The sequence below is a fragment of the Panulirus ornatus genome, chromosome 68, assembly GCF_036320965.1.
Source record: "Panulirus ornatus isolate Po-2019 chromosome 68, ASM3632096v1, whole genome shotgun sequence".
In the NCBI taxonomy this organism is placed as follows: Eukaryota; Metazoa; Arthropoda; class Malacostraca; order Decapoda; family Palinuridae; genus Panulirus; species Panulirus ornatus.
The window spans coordinates 10,002,894-10,021,898 of record NC_092291.1 but is presented as its reverse complement, the minus strand read 5'-3'; the positions used below and the strand labels follow the sequence as shown (position 1 = coordinate 10,021,898).

General features: G+C 44.6%; 1 protein-coding gene across 2 annotated transcripts in view; it reads right to left on the bottom strand.

The window, feature by feature from the left end:
• The window catches only part of LOC139747417 (tRNA (guanine(6)-N(2))-methyltransferase THUMP3-like), a 106,580-nt gene that overhangs the window by 73,972 nt on the left and 13,603 nt on the right, over window positions 1-19,005 (bottom strand). For both annotated transcript variants that reach the window (XM_071659747.1, XM_071659748.1), the window contains exon 3: window positions 12,148-12,333. In XM_071659747.1, the coding sequence (XP_071515848.1) occupies window positions 12,148-12,333 (186 nt within the window). The remainder of the gene's footprint in view (window positions 1-12,147; window positions 12,334-19,005) is intronic.

The following is a 19,005-nucleotide window of genomic DNA, read 5'->3' as shown; positions in this document are numbered from 1 at the left end:
TGAGGTAATCCCCAAACACCGTGTTGTTGTTGACACTACTTCCCTGCAGACACACCAGGCCAGGCCAAGCCCCATCGTGCGATCACCCACTCTGTGGCACACTCCCGCCTCTCTCTGTCTTCCCACCGCACGACATCCTTCACTAGCGGCGGGATCTTCGCCCCTCCTCTTACTGTATCATTGTTATATAACTCCAGATTCCCCCTTCACCACGGGATCTTGGAACTGCGCTGTAATCAGCAGGGACTCCTTTAGAGCGAGACTTTCCACAAGCTTGTACTCCGATGACACAACCTCGCCGAAGGTTCTTGTAGGTGTATGTATGAGTCTGGATGGGTTCGATGTGTGGATGTGGTGCCGAACTGCAACCTGGGGACGGGGGATCTCTGGTGACAAATGAGTGGAGGTGGTGAGCGAAAATGGCACATTAGCTTCTTCCCAAACTTTTACATAAGCTTCTTCCCAAACTTTTACATAAAGTCCAGTTGTCCATCGGAGAGAGAGAGAGAGAGAGAGAGAGAGAGAGAGAGAGAGAGAGAGAGAGAGAGAGAGAGAGAGAGAGAGAGAGAGAGAGAGAGAGAGTCGAGAGGACCATTAAACGTGTTAAGCTCCTCATGAGATAGTGAGGGAGGGACGAAGGACGATCTTCCATGTCCTCTCGTGCATCATTACCAGTGGCCCCTGTTGTGTGCTGGAAGGGAGGAGGGAGACCAACCTGGGGGAGGCACGGGCGAGGCTGAGGGGGGAATGAAAGCTATGTTGATGTTCTCGAGTTCAGCTTCAGGGAGTCCAAGTGCGTTGAGTACACGAAAAAATGGTCAGACACGATCGCTGAAAGATATGACAACAGCGCTGACATGATACTTCCAGCTTAGTTTATATCGTCCAGAAAAATAAAAAGAATAAGTTTATTGAACAATCTGGCGGAGGCTGAGGTCAAGTGTACACAGCAGGAAGCAGGGGAATGCTGGAGGTGCGGCTGTAGTGGTGACTACGGTCATGGTTTGCCTCACGAGACGTGGCTGGCGACGGTTTCAGGTCCGGAGTCCTCCGTGCAGGGTGTTGTGTAGGGTCGTGTGGTCGGAAGGGTTGCTACAAACGTTGATACTAGCGGCCCAGTCTGCAAGGGATTCCATCGAGAGGGGGACACACATCTATCATGGCTTCATTTATAAGGACGAGGAAGCAAATGGATCCCATTCATATCTTCCACGGGACGACATGCGTGAGGGACTGGAAGGTGGAGATGGCCCCTCCGGAGGCGTACTGCCTGGAAACGTTCGCTTAGGATCTATACAACCAGTGGAATGACATGCTCCCGTAATCCACGGCTGACGGTTTTCGGTTGGTGATGGCGATGGGTTTGGTGATGTGTGTGAAGGTGAGGAGCACAGAGGTCCTGCGTCTCTACATCGGTTGTGGTGGATGAAGTCCAGCGAGACAGACAGGCGGTGAGTGGATGTGGAGGTCCTTATGTGTACGTGTCACGTGTATGTGTGTGCGTGAATATGTGTATACGAGTGTGTGCATGTGTGTGTGTGTGTGTGCGTGTGTGTATATGTGTATGTCTACACGTGTGTAATAGCATATACGCGTGTGTATATAAATGCATATGTTTATGTATATGTGCTGACGTGTATGAATGTGTGTCTCTTTATGATATGTATCGTCTTAAGCGTTCGATATGTCAGCCAAGCATAAAACACACACACACACACACACGTACACACACACACATACAGATGGAACATCTCTGCGAACAGGAACTTGTTATCCTGCTGTGAATAACCTGCCAACAGACGGCGGTCGGGGCTATAGAGGCACACCAACACACTGACCACTGCCAACGCCTCTGACAACATCAGCCAACAGAGATGGTTAAAGAACTTGATGTTACGTTAGATAAAGAGGTGGCGAAATACCCCTGTCAGTAATGTACGACCAAAATTATTACCATTTCTACATCTTCCGATCTGCTGCTCTCCTCGGAATGTTTTGTCGTCAAGTTTACGGACAGACTACGAAGATATTATACCCAGAACACATGCATGAGGTACACGATATCATCACTACTTATATCAACGCCAGTGTCCACAAACTGGTCTTGGACAGTTCGGAGACAAGATTTATACATGAGAATCTTAACAGAACAAAAAATGTATTTGCATCAAAAGAAAGAAAGAGAAAACGAGAGAAAAAAAAAACCGTTAGAAAATCGAATTTTCTTACTAAGAGGATCAAACACAAGATGACTGAGTGTGTGTGTGTGTGTGTGTTAATGTTGACGATGAGTCACTGAGATGGTCGGTCGTAAAGGATTCTAGATGTGTCTAGCAGCAGCAGCAGCAGCGCTGTCAGGCAAGCCGCCAACACCACCACACTTGGTGAAGGTAAATTAATCCGTCACAGTTTACAACTGGGGGTGTTTACATCCCCAGATGGTATACCCCTCCCCCTGTTGGTGTACCGAAGGTGGTATACCCCTCCCCCTGTTGGTGTACCTCAGGTAGTGTACCCCATGCTGGTGTATCCCAAGGCGGTGTACATCCCTCAGTGGTGTATACCCCCTTGGTGACGTGTCCACCTCTGGCCCAGGGTCAGCCCCACTAGACATAGTGAACTCCGTCTCGCACGGCGTCTCCAGACGGCCGAGGACACCAGATAAGGCCACACAGATAAGAACCTAGACGATCCCCTGCATGTGTCAGAGTTCTCCAGTCCTCACACCTGACTGATTAACGACCCCCCTCTCAGTGGAATGACCACTTTACCTGTGCGCTCTGATGACCTCAACAAATGTACTGCGTCCACACCACCCAGCAGAGCCCCTCAAACCAAGCCGTGCGAAACAGATCCACAAAGCTGCGGGGAATCTATGACAACATGAGATTGTACACTGATGCCATCTTGATTCATGCCATGAGCAGATGTCATGGCGAGATATATACACCTAAGTCTCACTATCTCCCAAAATCTCGTCGTTCATAAATAACTACTATCTATCTATCTATTTATCTACATATACACATACAAACGTATGTATGTGTGTGATTACTATGTGCTACGTGGGCGTGAGTTTTACTCTCGCTTCGGTAATAGTCGACCATGTACACAAACTCATCTATTCCAGAGCAGATAACGACCTCCACCCCCTCCATGCACCGAGGATCTTATTTCCCTCCCCCCGCCCTGTGATGCACTTCAGCTCCCATATTTCCATCCACTGTCACGTCCAATCGCAGGGACCTGAAGCGCTCCACTTGCCCCCAGGTCCTCCACACTCTAACTCAAATCATCCGCGTCTATCTTCTTGCTCCACCTCACCTCACTGCACCTTGCTGCCTTACTTTTACTCGCATTTACTCATAACTTTCTCCTTTCACACACCCACACCCAAACTCTGCACAAGTTTCTGGAGATTCTCTCTCGAGCCTGCTATCAGAGCCGTGTCATCAGCAAATAGCAACTGATTCACCCCTTTAAGCACCCCTCTCCATCCCTCTCCTCAGTATACAGTTGATCTGCCCCTCGACCTACAGCCCTTCCATTCACCTCCCTCACCACCCAGTAAAAGATCAAACAGCCACGGTGACACTGCACATCCTTGTGGAAAACCAACGGTCACCGGTAACCACTCACCCTCTTCCCTTCCCACTCGCACACAAACCTTCCTTTCCTGGTAAAAAAAATCCTCCTCGCATTTAGTATTTTCCATTTACTTTATATATTCGTAGCCACCTACAGAAAACTCCACTATCTACCCTATCACTCACTTTTTTTTTCCGGATCCATACATGCCACATGCAATTCACTCTCTTTCTCCAGGCATTTTCCGCATAGATTCTTCAAAGCAAACACCTGGTTAACACATGCTCTATCTCTCACGAACTCACACCGATCTTTCCTTTACACCTTGCTGGGTGTGCTCAGTTACCCCCTATACCACTGTACCAATGAGTATTCACTTTGAGTATCCTTCTTTCCTTTATATATATATATATATATATATATATATATATATATATATATATATATATATATATATATATATACACACACATAATGAGAGGGTGTGGGTAAGTCTCAGGTCACCACAAGGAAAGTTATAGCGGTGTGGCTCGTGTTAATCATGACATCACAGGAATATTGTCGGGTCCCAAGATGTGATTAACATGAAAGCCAGCGGATCATGCCACCCTCACCCCCCCCCTCCTGATACCCCGTGTGTGGGGGTGACACTCTCTCTCTCTCTCTCTCTCTCTCTCTCTCTCTCTCTCTCTCTCTCTCTCTCTCTCTCTCTCTCTCTCTCTCTGTGTTATATATTGTTTACTCTCTGGTTAGCTGCTGACGGTGACAGAAAGCGAGGCACCGTTAACCAAGTCCCTAAGTTTATTTTGACATGCAAGTCTTAATGACATTTTTTTTGTTATCAACATCTAGAGACCACGGTGTTGATACGAACGACAACACTTTAATCCTCCCAACATGAAAACATATTATCATCAGGGCAGGCAGTCACTTCTCGTCACACACCATTCAAGAGCCGTATTAATAACATACATTCAAATATATATATATATATATATATATATATATATATATATATATATATATATATATATATATATATATATATATATATATATATATATTTTTTTTTTTTTTTTTTTTTTTTCATACTATTCGCCATTTCCCGCATTAGCGAGGTAGCGTTAAGAACAGAGGACTGGGCCTTAGAGGGAATATCCTCACCTGGCCCCCTTCTCTGTTCCTTCTTTTGGAAAATTAAAAAAAAAGAGAGGGGAGGATTTCCAGCCACCCGCTCCCTCCCCTTTTAGTCGCCTTCTACGACACGCAGGGAATACGTGGGAAGTATTCTTTCTCCCCTAACCCCAGGGAAATATATATATATATATATATATATATATATATATATATATATATATATATATATATATATATATATATATTCCATATTCATATTTTCTTGGCACGGAGGACGACGGGAAGAAGAGGAGAAGAGAGAGAGAGAGAGAGAGAGAGAGAGAGAGAGAGAGAGAGAGAGAGAGAGAGAGAGAGAGAGAGAGAGAGAGAGAGAGAGAGAGAGAGAGAAGTAATATTCTAAGGAGTTCAGAGAAGACAAGATTTGATATCTGGTTCCGGGTATCAGGTTAAATCGGATCGGCCACATTACTGGGAAGTTCACGTACGTTGTGGTCATCACCACCACAGCCGCGCATCTCCGCATGTAGTCAGTCTGGCCTCAGGATGAACACGCGCACCAGGGAGGGAGGATCAGAGGAAAGGAACACCCCCTCCCTCTCCCTTATTTTTCTCTGACACAAAAACTGATTCTCAAACAACTGGGACACCTGGGCAATTTTTTTCGTTGTTTTTTTTCTCTCTCTCTTTTTTGTTTCTTAAGCTTCACGTAATGTCCAGCTCGGTCACCCACGTCTGTGTGGTTATCAGTCATACAGCACTGGTTCTGGTTGTTTTGATATCAAGGTGACGGATGTCCAATTACAAAGATAAGAGCGAACTGGGATGAAAAAAAAAAACATGGGGTGGGAGAGAGAGAGAGAGAGAGAGAGAGAGAGAGAGAGAGAGAGAGAGAGAGAGAGAGAGAGAGAGTGTGTTATAAAGGTAGTGGTGATTGGTGGAGTGGCCGAGACGTCACGTGCGCACGGACCAATCACGCTCCTGCTGTGATCATTTTTCCGCTATTGACCTCGATGATAGATTATGGAGTTGGAAGGAATTCCAAGGTAATCCTTTATATTCAGTAAGGCTGGAATGATCAGAGAATGGACTTCTAGAGAATCAGGGGGAGCTGCCTCAAACTTGTCGTCCCGCCTCTATTGATCACATGAGCCCATGGGTAGACGAGAGACTGGATTACTTCTTCTTTTTTTGTTTTTTCCTTTATAGAATAATTTCCGGGTGTCCTCCGCAGACATTTATGATCCTGACGACATTCCCAATGCTCTCCGAGGGTTTCGTTATCTATCACGCACTGAAAAAAAAAAAAATATATATATTGTCAAAATTAATTACACTTATCTGAATATAAATGGCGTCTTCATTTCTTCCCTCTGCGGGTTCCGAGAATATCAATTCTTTTAAAGAAATCAATCGCACTGGCCTTGGGTCGTTCGCTGAGGGGTTAAGCTCTGGGCAAATCGAGTGCCAGGGCGATTATGACCACCAGGTCTCAGGTTGTGAGCCACAGGTCAGTAGATGTGACCACGTGAATCTCTCGTGTTCAGGTTAAGTCAGACCCGACACACTCCCTCAGTGTACCCCGGTGTACGTGCTTCGAAGCTTCGCCAGCGCTTCATCAGGCTAGGTGAGGACTGACTGCTATTCTAAAGAGGATGATTCGTCTGGTAGTCTCGAACTGGTAGTAATGATTTACAAAAAAAAAAATGGGGGGTGTTTTGTTTGCCGGTTCGTTTTGAAATCTCGAACGAGTAGTGACGGCTTACTGAAGATGGTTCGTTGCGTTGCTTCGATTCGTCGTTTTAGCGTCTCGAGGAGAGGGAGGCCATCTGGCATTGCTGGAGGCGCATCGCTGATTCTCCTTCACTTGACGAAAGGATATATTCTGCCAGGATATAAGTCAAACAGGCCGCTTCCTACCACACGACTCTTGCACGGAACACCAAACTGTTACATCCAGCCGGGATGTGCAGCCAGATGAAGTTATTGACAAATGCGTTACGAATGCTACGAGAACTTTTGATAATGTAAGATTATTAGTAGCAAAATAGAATATAAAAGTCATCCACATCGATCATACAAGAGTGGGACTTCTGGCAGCAGTGGACATTCTCAAGTACTTAAACATTCCAGTCGTATTTAATCATATCAGTACATCATGAGTAACCCCCCAAAAACACAACTGACACTGGTCAGTTGTGTATCATGTGAATCACGTGATGTTATATGTATGTCCGTCCAACAGGTCAACTCTGACAGAACACAATCAGTCAACGTTGGTCGGTATGATGGTGTTCGACCAGGATGTAAATCAAATGGTTTGTATGTTCACGCGAGAAATTATAATCATCATCCACTATTATGGAATGGATCCCGAAATATCTGATGTGTTCACAGCCTGTACGGAAAAGACTGGTGACTGAATCGTGTATGACCAGAAATGTAAAATCTTTAAGTCTATCTTAAGGAATGTACGAGACTGATAGCATCTTTAACCAAACCTGTATGTACACAGCTGCACACGGAGCCAAGCTTCGAATAAATGTGGTCAGGTCAGGTGGTGACCCAGTGTGACCTTCCCTCCCTCCCGCCCATCGAGGGTGTGGCTCATGTCACTATCACCAGATGCGGTGGGTCCCTCCTTGCCTCTATACATATAACTCAACCCGGATAATGGACGGCCACTTGCCCTGGAGACGGACGGAGAAATACGACCAAAGTTTGGCGTCTCTGTTTCGTGTGGGTTTGGTTGCTTTTAACCTCCACGGTACCGTGTGGTTATACTGTGTCTATCTATCTATTGTTCTATCTATTATCTATCTATCTATACATTTTTTCATACTCACTATTTCCCACGTTAGCGAGGCAGCGTTCAAGAACAGAGGACTAAGCTTTACATATATATATATATATATATATATATATATATATATATATATATATATATATATATATATATATATATATATATATTATATATATATATATATATATATATATATATATATATATATATATATATATATATAGAGAGAGAGAGAGAGAGAGAGAGAGAGAGAGAGAGAGAGAGAGAGAGAGAGAGAGAGAGAGAGAGAGAGAGAGAGAGAGAGAGAGAGAGAGAGAGAGACAGAGAGAGAGAACAGGTGTAGGACGTGTCATTACCCGGAAAATGCAACATGAACATCCGTTTCATTTTTCCCATGCGTGGTGTCCTCCATATGTAAATACATATATACATTATAACAGCCGGGGATGGACATGTGGACGCGACGCCATCGCTCTGCCGTGAGTGGGTTTGTGTTTGTAATATCATACCTGCCTGACCAAGGAGCCCCTTCTACCTTCTATGGGGCCTCCAGCAGCGCTCAGGAAGCCGGTCACGTCCATCGGGCGGGAACCCAAGCCATAAAGTACAGCGATATTGCATTTATGTCTAAGTTAGGAGAGGACGGGGCAACTGAGCAGTTAGTGTTGTTTGTCTCCATTGTGATGGCTTCGTTGCAGGCATGAGGGGGTCTTGTGATATGCTGGAACGGTGTTGGTAATGTTCGAGCGATGGGCTGTATATAGAACAAAGAAGAGAAGCTGTAAATCTAATATGTCTGGGGAGTGTAGTTTCGGATAGGTGTATGTCCTGTAAGGTGGTGTTTAAGATTACGTCAGGAGAATGGGTGTATACAGCTTGTACGATCATTTCAGTGTGCGTATGTGTTGTCATCATTGTATCTGTAAATATAGTGTGTCGAAGTGTTAAGCAACAGCGTGGCGAGCATGTTGAGGTGGAATTGCACACCACCTGGAAAATCTACGTTTCCCCTCGTACGTGTTGAATGTTTGAGGTTGCCACTAACTGATCCCAGTACTCTGTTCTGTGTGATTCAAAGCTTCCTTATGCTCGTTTCTGTCGGTGGACGACCACGTAACTGAGGCGTAGTTTATGTTGGAGCGGATGAATTTCGGTACCAGCTAATATTCTATGGGAGTTTAGTTTATTTTTCTTTTGCTTCTCTGTGTTGTTTGTGAGTGGGAAGTGAATGTCGTGTGTGTAATACATGATACCCAGAATAACTGGATCGTTTTGAGTGGAAGAGACTGGCCGTTCAAGATGATGGGAGGGTGTACAGTAAATTGGATTCAAGTCTGTCCGAGGTTAAGAGGGTGAGTCAGAAGGCAGACATTCCCTACAGGGTAAGCCAGTGTTAGATTCATGTGACGTTGTGTCACACGTCTGTTGTTGTGTCGGTGTGCTGTCATGCGACTCCATGATCGTCTGCATAAGCGAGGACGTTCACATCATGGTCTGCAGGTGTTGATAAATCATGTAGGAGGAGATGGAAGAGGGTTGGAGGAAGAACCGCTCCTTGGGAACTCTTCCGCTACAGAGCTGAAGGGTTCGAAGCCTTTATGATGGTGGGCGGCGTCGAGATAACGGCAGAGAACGGTGACAAATCCTGTGTTGACTTATTGCCACTAGCACTGTGCGGGAAGGGGGCTGTGGATGGTTGAAGCCGTCTAGAATGTAATGTGTGAGGTTTATGTGTAGTGATGTACTGGATTGGGTCTAATGCCAAGCTTTGTGGCTGAGAATGGGATAGGGTAGAAAGAATACTTCCCACGTATTCCCTGCGTGTCGTAGAAGGCGACTAAAAGGGGAGGGAGCCGGGGGCTGGAAATCCTCCCCTCTCATTATTTTTTTTTTAATTTTCCAAAAGAAGGAACAGAGAAGGGGGCCAGGTGAGGATATTCCGTCAAAGGCCCAGTCCTCTGTTCTTAATGCTACCTTGCTAAAGCGGGAAATGGCGAATAGTTTGAAAGATATATATATATATATATATATATATATATATATATATATATATATATATATATATATATATATATATCCCCCATTTTAGAAAGTTAAAAAATACAAGGAGGGGAGGATTTCTGGCCCCCGCTCCCGTCCCCTCTAGTCGCCTTCTACGACACGCGAGGAATATATATATATATATATATATATATATATATATATATATATATATATATATATATATATATATATATATATATATACCCGAGAGTTCACTGCAGTTTTTCTGAATTCCTATAAAACCTACATAAAAGTTATTTAATAAACAAATTACCGCACTCGCAATTGTCTCCACAAAAATATCAATCCTTGATAGTTGTATTGTACATTAGAAAAACACACACTTCGGCAAACACATATAAAAAGAAATGACCAATAAAACATATAAAGGAAGGTTATGACCACCGTTATTCAGGTCGGGTAGTGTAATACACTGGACGATAATTCCAAATAAGTTTCACGGTTGGCGGCATCATGGCAACTGTCGCGGAGGGCCGGCGGGCGGGCGAGCGAGCGAGCGGGCGGGCGCACGATAGACTCGCTCCAGTATTTCCGACATGAGTTTCGACTCCTCTCTGGCGGCGGAGCTGACTGATGATTACCACCCCTACTTGCCCGTGTCTCTCCTCAACCATATTGTTTACTGATTGCTCAAGAATTTCCTGGCGAGGGGAGACTGAAATGTATAGGATTAACTCCCAAGAGCTATTTGATGGTTTATATTAAAAGGGTTCTGGCAAGTGTTCTCACGAAGCAATCTAAATTTTTTGAAGATATTTACATTTTTGTGAGTATACGTACGTTAGAACTGAACACACACACACACTGACACACACACACACACACACACACACACACACACACACATGAATATAAATGAATATATCTATAAATGAATAAATGAATACCAGGCGCCCAGACACACTCACATACATATCATTAGGCTCCCACACACAACGCGCAACACATACATACAGATCACCAGGTATCCACCCACACACACATACATATGCATGTCATTTACATACACTTGTGGGGAAAATGCTGCCCCCCCCCCCCCTCTCTCTCTCTCTCTCTCTCTCTCTCTCTCTCTCTCTCTCTCTCTCTCTCTCTCTCTCTCGTGCATGAGGGACACCTCAGGTAGTAACCACGGTACACTCGGGTCCTGAGGTAGAGTCTGAAGTATCATCATCTACCTTAACTACTTTCTGACCACACACACACACACACACACACACACACACACACACACTGCTGGAAATGTTCCTATTCAACTGACACGTATGTCTACCTCAGCGAACCAAGGCCTACCCGCCTTCCTCCCAGGTTATAGAGGTCTGGGGACCTCGGATCCGAAAAATCATCCACAAAAACAAAGGTCTATTTATCGACCGATCCACCGCTGGGGAATGGGAAATGGGTTAAAAGGATACTAGACAAAAATGTGGGTGACGTACACCTCGCTACATCACCATCTACCATACACGGTAGACTACAAGATCCATATGAATATATCACGTTAGGGCCTTGGGTATACTGGGAACCATAGTCGAAGTGATTTCTCATGCATAGACTAAGCCTAAACCTGTATATGGCAGAGGAGTACTGAATCCTACATCGTCCGGGTCAGGGTAGCACTGGTACCAACACTTAAAACATACATACTCGAGCCTCTCTTGCAGCACACCCTCCCGCGTTAACCTCTTGAGCACGACGGTACGACCCTTGATCACGACGGTACGACCCTGGAGCAAGAGACTCTACGACCCTAGAGACGGATGGCACGACCTTTCTGGTGGCCGCACCGTCGTGCTTAACGCTCACCTCTTTACTTAACATCTGGATGACGCTCGTCATAATTCTACCAACAAAACAACGAAAATATCGCGGGCGATACACAAGCCAAACTGGAGCAACGGCTGGACTGTTCAACGTAGCGGCATGAACAAAATCACACCCAATCATCTCACGATGCTATCAAGAAGTGCTCTCGGAGAGTCTCAGAAACCCGGCAGTAAAAGCAATATTTCCCAGAACCCTTTCAAGTGACGATAACACACACACACACACACACACACACGTCCGAGTGGCCGGTTCCCAGGGCAGCCACTCCCATCGTAAACAATGACTTCCGCTGTCCGACGTTCGCGGTAACGCAAAGACGGAGTAATACAGTAACCCCCCCCCATTCCTCCCCCCACTTTTCTTTCGGGGGAAATCCTTTCAACGTCTTTCTGGGTTTCTTCGACCTCGACTTGCGGTCACAGCAAAACGTTCGAAGGGAATCATGTGGGAGGATTCGTCAGGCGCGCCGCTGAAAGACAAGATCTTTAGGTGGGTAAAGGACGCTTTATAGCCCAAGCCACTTTAGCCGGACCTCTCTCTCTCTCTCTCTCTCTCTCTCTCTCTCTCTCTCTCTCTCTCTCTCTCTCTCTCTCTCTCTCTCTCAAGTTCCAGCTAATCTCGCCTTCTGAGAAGCAGAAAGAACGCCTTTCGCCTCTTCGTCATGTTAAGTAAAGACATTTATCACGGTGGATTAAAAATGCTGACTGATGGTATAATCACCACTCACTCACCTGCAGGTACGTAGGCGGCAGCACACACGGTGTACTGAGTCCGTGGTGAGGCAACTCCCAGGTGTACGATCCTGTGTGGCATCGCCTGTTGTCGAAAGGCACTGGTTTCGTCGAAGACCTCACTGCTAGTGAGTCCATCATTATCCTGCAGCTGCGAGTAGCGCAGCACTGGAGATGCAGGAGCACCTGGAAAAGAGGTCTTGGAGTAAAGCAGTTCCCATGAATCTCAGTGTTTTATGAATGCTTTTGTTGTGTGTTAGTAAGGAAGCCACTGTCCCGCACTCGCCATAATGAACCACAGGGCCCGGCCCGGCCTGGCCTGGCTTCCGTCATACAAGCCAGCCAAAGTTAACCTTAAATCAGCAATGCATGAGAGTCATGGTAGGTATTAAGCTAGCAGTTGATAAGGACAAAAAATCAGGTAATATTCTTGTTTTTGCGGGACGGATCTAAAAATGTCGACAGTGTTTGATGACTCAAAATTAATCTCAAACTCCCCACGGCGCTGCTCCACAGCGCTGGGTTACACAAGACTTACATATGATTATCGCCCTTTGTCTGACGATAAGGGTCTTCCCCCCCCATCATAAACGAGTCGATGGTTCAACCACAGGCGTAGGTCTGACCCGTCATTATGGAGAGAGAGAGAGAGAGAGAGAGAGAGAGAGAGAGAGAGAGAGAGAGAGAGAGAGAGAGAGGGGGGGGGGGGGAAGACGGGTTGTTATGCTGAGCGATAATCGTAAATTAAACCCTTATCGTAAATCATCCCAGGTATTTACTGACCCTACATTTACAGGTCAGGCCCTTAACGAAGATAGCTGGTTAAACATACAAACTACTGTCTTTATACCTTCGAACAGTATAATCGTCTTGTGGATCAAACTGAAAAAAAATATACACTTTGCGCTAATGTAAACAATAGCGTGCTGCCATCTGTGGGCGACCGCTTGCACCACACACATATCTGGGCCGTTTGATATTTAAGCCTGAGCGTAATTTGCAAGTCCGCTCCGCTAATGCCGTTCGAAGTGCAAGTACTGTTGATTGATGTGACGCACATCCACAGAGAAATGTCAGCAAGCTGGAGGAATCCGTATCGTAAATTAGATCTTCATTGTTCCAGGGAGGGAGGTGGTCACCCGCTGGTGGAGTTCGCCCCCCTTCACGCGTGAAAAAGCAGGTCATGACTGACTGACGACCCACTTCTGGCCTGATGCTGAGGTGGTCATCTGATGTCACGTGACCCTATGTCAGATAGCGAATCAGGACTGAACTCAAGCGTGAAACTTAACCAAGGCGTTGACACACACACACACACACACACACACACACACACACACACACGTATGTCAACGAGCGGGTTAAAGGAATATATATATATATATATATATATATATATATATATATATATATATATATATATATATATATATATATATATATATATTCCTATGAGTCCACGGGGAAAATATACTATGTGTAAATATAAATATGTATGTCTATAAAATATAGTTATACTATTCAGATCACTAGCAGTAACATAACCTAACCACATGATCCCAGCCACAACTTGAATGGTTTGGTAAGATGGTAATTTCCACCTGTTATATTAATACAACCCTACAATACACTATTGTATTCTGTACTGAGTGTTGCTACACACACACACGAGACTGTGGCTCTGGTTGAGCATGTTTGCCAATTCCTCTGGTATCTCTCTCGTAAAGCTGACATACGTCCGCTCTGACCCATAGCAGAAGAGGTGCTACCGTTATAAAAAAAAGGAAACGATGCCAAGATCATTGCTTACGGGGTATTGGATCCCCCTCCACCCCACTAACACTCCCTGAACCCAAGTACTTGCCTTAAGGACTCAAGCTTGATACCTGTTTAACATTTCAGACTCTCTCTCTCTCTCTCTCTCTCTCTCTCTCTCTCTCTCTCTCTCTCTCTCTCTCTCTCTCTCTCTCTTCCTCCCTCCCTCTCCAGTCGGTGAAGTGATTGCAAAATTTCGTAGCCGATCTCTTTCCTGGCCTGTAACACACATGCCTGAAAATATATAACACATGCGATCTTGTATTTACGGGTAAACAAAACAACAACACTAAGATATTTCGCGACTTAAAACTTAACCTTACAGTCAAATTTCATCATCATTTACTCAAGACAAAAATATATATGCTGTTCCTTCATTCATTAACATGCACAAAAAATACTGTTAGCAAATAACGTAGCATTTAAATATAAAAAATATGTATATATGGTTATATACGTAAGGTATTATAAATAGTATATTCCTTTTAATGTCTCTTATGTTGTGTTATCTCCGTGTTAACAATCATGTTGCAGTTTTTCGCGCACAATTTTTCAATGAAATTTTTGCCGTCGTTTAATCTTATGACTAATGACAAGATAACATTTCAAATTCATTTACGCCTTTCTTACAGAGCGCAATCATTATAATCGTGTGAGATTACCTTTGAGGATCAGTTCAGTTTTTACGATAGGACGGGAACTTGCTTTCACAATGGGATCGTAACGTTTCATGCTTCAAGACAGAATCAGAACGTTCGTAGACAGGATCCGGACATTATAAGGCGATGGAACACTCCTAGGGAGGATCTGAACCTTTTATGACGTCAGAATGCTGTTACACCACATTACTCTAAACTACAATCGTAGCATTTATGGGATATGATTGAAACGCTCTATATCAGGATCGGAACACTTTCAAGAAACAAGTGGAACGCTTTAAGGCAGGATTGGAACGACGCTTTAAGAAGGTACTGGACCGCTTTAAGACAGGATTGGAACGCTCTTCAACGTGACTGGACCTCCCGACAATGAGATCGGAACGCGCGCTTCCGTAATGATTGGCTAACCTCTTCTCCTAGGAAGTGTAAGCTCAGGGTTATATCTTTGCGAATGACGCTGTACAGATCTCATGAACAAACATTAAAAACTGCGAGATATTTAGAGATACGGCTATACATACCAACACTACACGATTATGAATAAATACAGTAGTGTGTGTGTGTGTGTGTGTGTGTGTGTGTGTGTGTGCAATGTTATACATATGTAGGTGGCGTCGTCTGCCAGTGGGTGTGTAGATAAATGAAAGTGGTAAATGGATGCAGGTGGGTGTTGTAGTGGAGGCAGAACGTACAGGTGGCGGCGGTTCTAGGAAGAACAGTTGGAAGCAGAGAGCGGCGTGTGTGTGTGTGTGTGTGTGTGTGTGTGTGTGTGTGTGTGTGTAATTACCAACTTGTACTGTACGGAGAGGGGGAGAGGAGAGAGTTGTACACTCGTGTGGCCACATCTCTTGTGTGTCCAGTTACACTGACGGTCTCTTTCTTTAACAAGTCTCTCTCCCTTTCCCTTCTATCTCTCTTTCATCCTTCATCTCCCTGATAACAGTCTCTCCCTGTCGGCTCTCTCTCTCTCTCTCTCTCTCTCTCTCTCTCTCTCTCTCTCTCTCTCTCTCTCTCTCTTCCATTCAGCATCCGTCTGTCTCTCTGTTTCTCTACCGCCTCTACCTCTCTCTCTTAGCGTAACTTGCTTCTATCTCTCACTCTCACTCACCGTTTTAACCCCTCTCTCTCTCTCTCTTCCTTTTTTCTCTATAGCAATCTTTCTCTCTCTTTCTCCTCTCCCTCCCACCACGCTAAGAGCGCCATCCTCCCTCCCCCACCACCGGCAGCAGCACACCCACCTAAAAGGTACTCGTGGGTAGTCTCTCTCTCTCTCTCTCTCTCTCTCTCTCTCTCTCTCTCTCTCTCCTGGTGGTGACGACGGCAGCGCCATCACAAGTGCCGGCCGCGAACTTTTTCCCGCCATAAGACACGCGGGGCCCCGCGCGCCCCTCAGCGGTGTGCACCTTAAGGTCGGCTTTTACCACTGCACACTCACACAATCACACACACACACCTCCCCACACCCCTTTTTTTCTTCTTTTTTCTTTCTTTTTTTTTCTCTCTCTCTCTTTAGCTGGAACGCTTAAACACACAGATTTCCCAGAAGGGCAACAGACGTGACGGCCCCGCGTTGCTCGCCCTGCTACACACCTCCCTCCTCCCGCCCGTCCGACCCCAGATTTATGACAACAATGTCATATCATTTATTGAATGTCCGACGACGCAATCTAACTCTACTCTCTCTCTCTCTCTCTCTCTCTCTCTCTCTCTCTCTCTCTCTCTCTCTCTCTCTCTCTCTCTCTCTCTCTCTCTCTCTCCTCCTCCTCCCCTCCGAAAAAAAAAAGAGAAATTGATGAAAATGTTATGAATAACTTTTACTTTATCATTGGACATCATTTTCTGGGAAGTGCACGTGGTTGTAATTCATATATGTTGGCAATATGTTGATTACGTCCAGGTGTATTTGTTACTGATACAATATATGTACATATCTGGGGCTGTCGTGTTAGGAACATAACACTATCTTTCTGACACAAAGAAACACACACACACACACACACACACACACACACACACACACACACACACACACACATTTACATATACAAACGTAAACCATTATACTCAGTTGTTAAGTTTCGGAACGGAATAAATTCTTCCTACAATCTCCATTCATCTAAATACATTACCCCAGGGACGAGCGACGCTCGCCATCTGGGTCAGCACCAACTACCTACATAACCAGGACTAACTATGCAATTTGAGACGAAAAGTTTTTTTTTTAAACTCGACGCTTGGGCATCATGGACCTGACCTCTGACCTGACCTACCGGAGTTGCTTTGGGGTCGAAGGGTTAACAGTCGGCGCTGTAATCACACGGGTGGGGTGGTTGGTATCATGGCTGGTTATCAGTTCACATTTCCCGTGCGATGATTGGCTGCACGAGGCCACTTGAGGAGGGCATGGGGGGGGGGGGGTCTCCCTCCTGACCACAGATAGGTACCAACACACACACACACACACACACACACACACACACACATATATATATATATATATATATATATATATATATATATATATATATATATATATGTTCTGGAAGGAGGTAAATAAAGTGCGTAAGACAAGGGAGCAAATGGGAACTGCGGTGAAGGGCGCAAGTGGGGAGGTGATAACAAGTAGTGGTGATGTGAGAAGGAGATGGAGTGAGTATTTTGAAGGTTTGTTGAATGTGTTTGATGATAGAGTGGCAGATATAGGGTGTTTTGGTCGAGGTGGTGTGCAAAGTGAAAGGGTTAGGGAAAATGATTTGGTAAACAGAGAAGAGGTAGTGAAAGCTTTGCGGAAGATGAAAGCCGGCAAGGCAGCAGGTTTGGATGGTATTGCAGTGGAATTTATTTAAAAAGGGGGTGACTGTATTGTTGACTGGTTGGTAAGGTTATTTAATGTATGTATGACTCATGGTGAGGTGCCTGAGGATTGGCGGAATGCGTGCATAGTGCCATTGTACAAAGGCAAAGGGGATAAGAGTGAGTGCATATATATATATATATATATATATATATATATATATATATATATATATATATATATATATATATATTTTTTTTTTTTTTTTTTTTTTTTTTCGCTGTCTCCCGCGTTTGCGAGGTAGCGCAAGGAAACTTTGCTGCAATATTTTTAGTTATGTCTTTATTTACTATGTTGTAATTTCAGTGAATAATTAGACAGGTTCTTTGAGCTCGCTGGATAATGGAGGTAATCAAGAAACACACACAAAGGATAAAACGTAGTGTGGTCAGTATTTCATATATATATATATATATATATATATATATATATATATATATATATATATATAATGGTTCTCTCTCTCTCTCTCTCTCTCTCTCTCTCTCTCTCTCTCTCTCTCTCTCTCACACACACACACACACGCACGCGTGAGCCACGTGCACTGCGAGAGTGCACGTGGTCTTACAATCATCCTGAAAACATCAAAAAAAATTGTTCTAGATTTTCTTTTTTCATTTATTTGGTGCGGCAGACGGGTCCTGCCTGATGCTGACCACCCTCACGTCCCTGGCAGTTGCTAGGAGGCTTAAGGACCCAACCACCCACCACTATCCAACCACCATCCCACGCTCCAGCTCAGCCTATCCGGCGAAATCACGTCGTGGGGAAGACCTCTTGTTACGGTGACGGACACGGCACAACACGTCCAGAACATGTTCTGATCAGGGTCACCCGAGCTGGAGGGAGAAGAAAAATGTGGAGGAAAACAAATTTAATCAAAGCTCCGCAGGTGTTTACACATCTGACTCTCAGATAGAGAAAGGCTATAGGAAGGGGAATATATATATATATATATATATATATATATATATATATATATATATATATATATATATATATATATATATATATATCATATAAATGGAGGACCGCTTTCGAAGGGAAAGGTTACGGTGTCACAACACAACCACGCCGTAGGTGACTTTTTCACCCCCAGAGCGGCGGAGTCCGGTAACACCTCTGTGTCATCGACCAGGGAGGCACAACGTACATTACCTTTCCAACCAGGCTAGGTATCAGGAGGGGGTTTATAGCGAAGGATGCGCCCTGGGTCAGCACTTCAGCGGCTGTCAAGTTCCACTCCTCTAGCCCACGGATAACTACCCCCTCTGAGGATTGTAATCATCGTGTTCTATATACCATCAAACAACCGTTTGTTGATCTTATCAGAGAGTGACAAATGTGTGTCAACACTGTTTGACTGAGGACACAACCAAAACAAGTGTATTACGGTGATGTTTACCCTCACACCAGACATCCGGTGTGACATTATCATTCTCGTAATGATGATTAGAAACGATTCGGAAGTGGGAACCCCCAACATGTTTTCCAAGGATGGGGTTGAATCTATCTTGTTTTTTTTTTTTT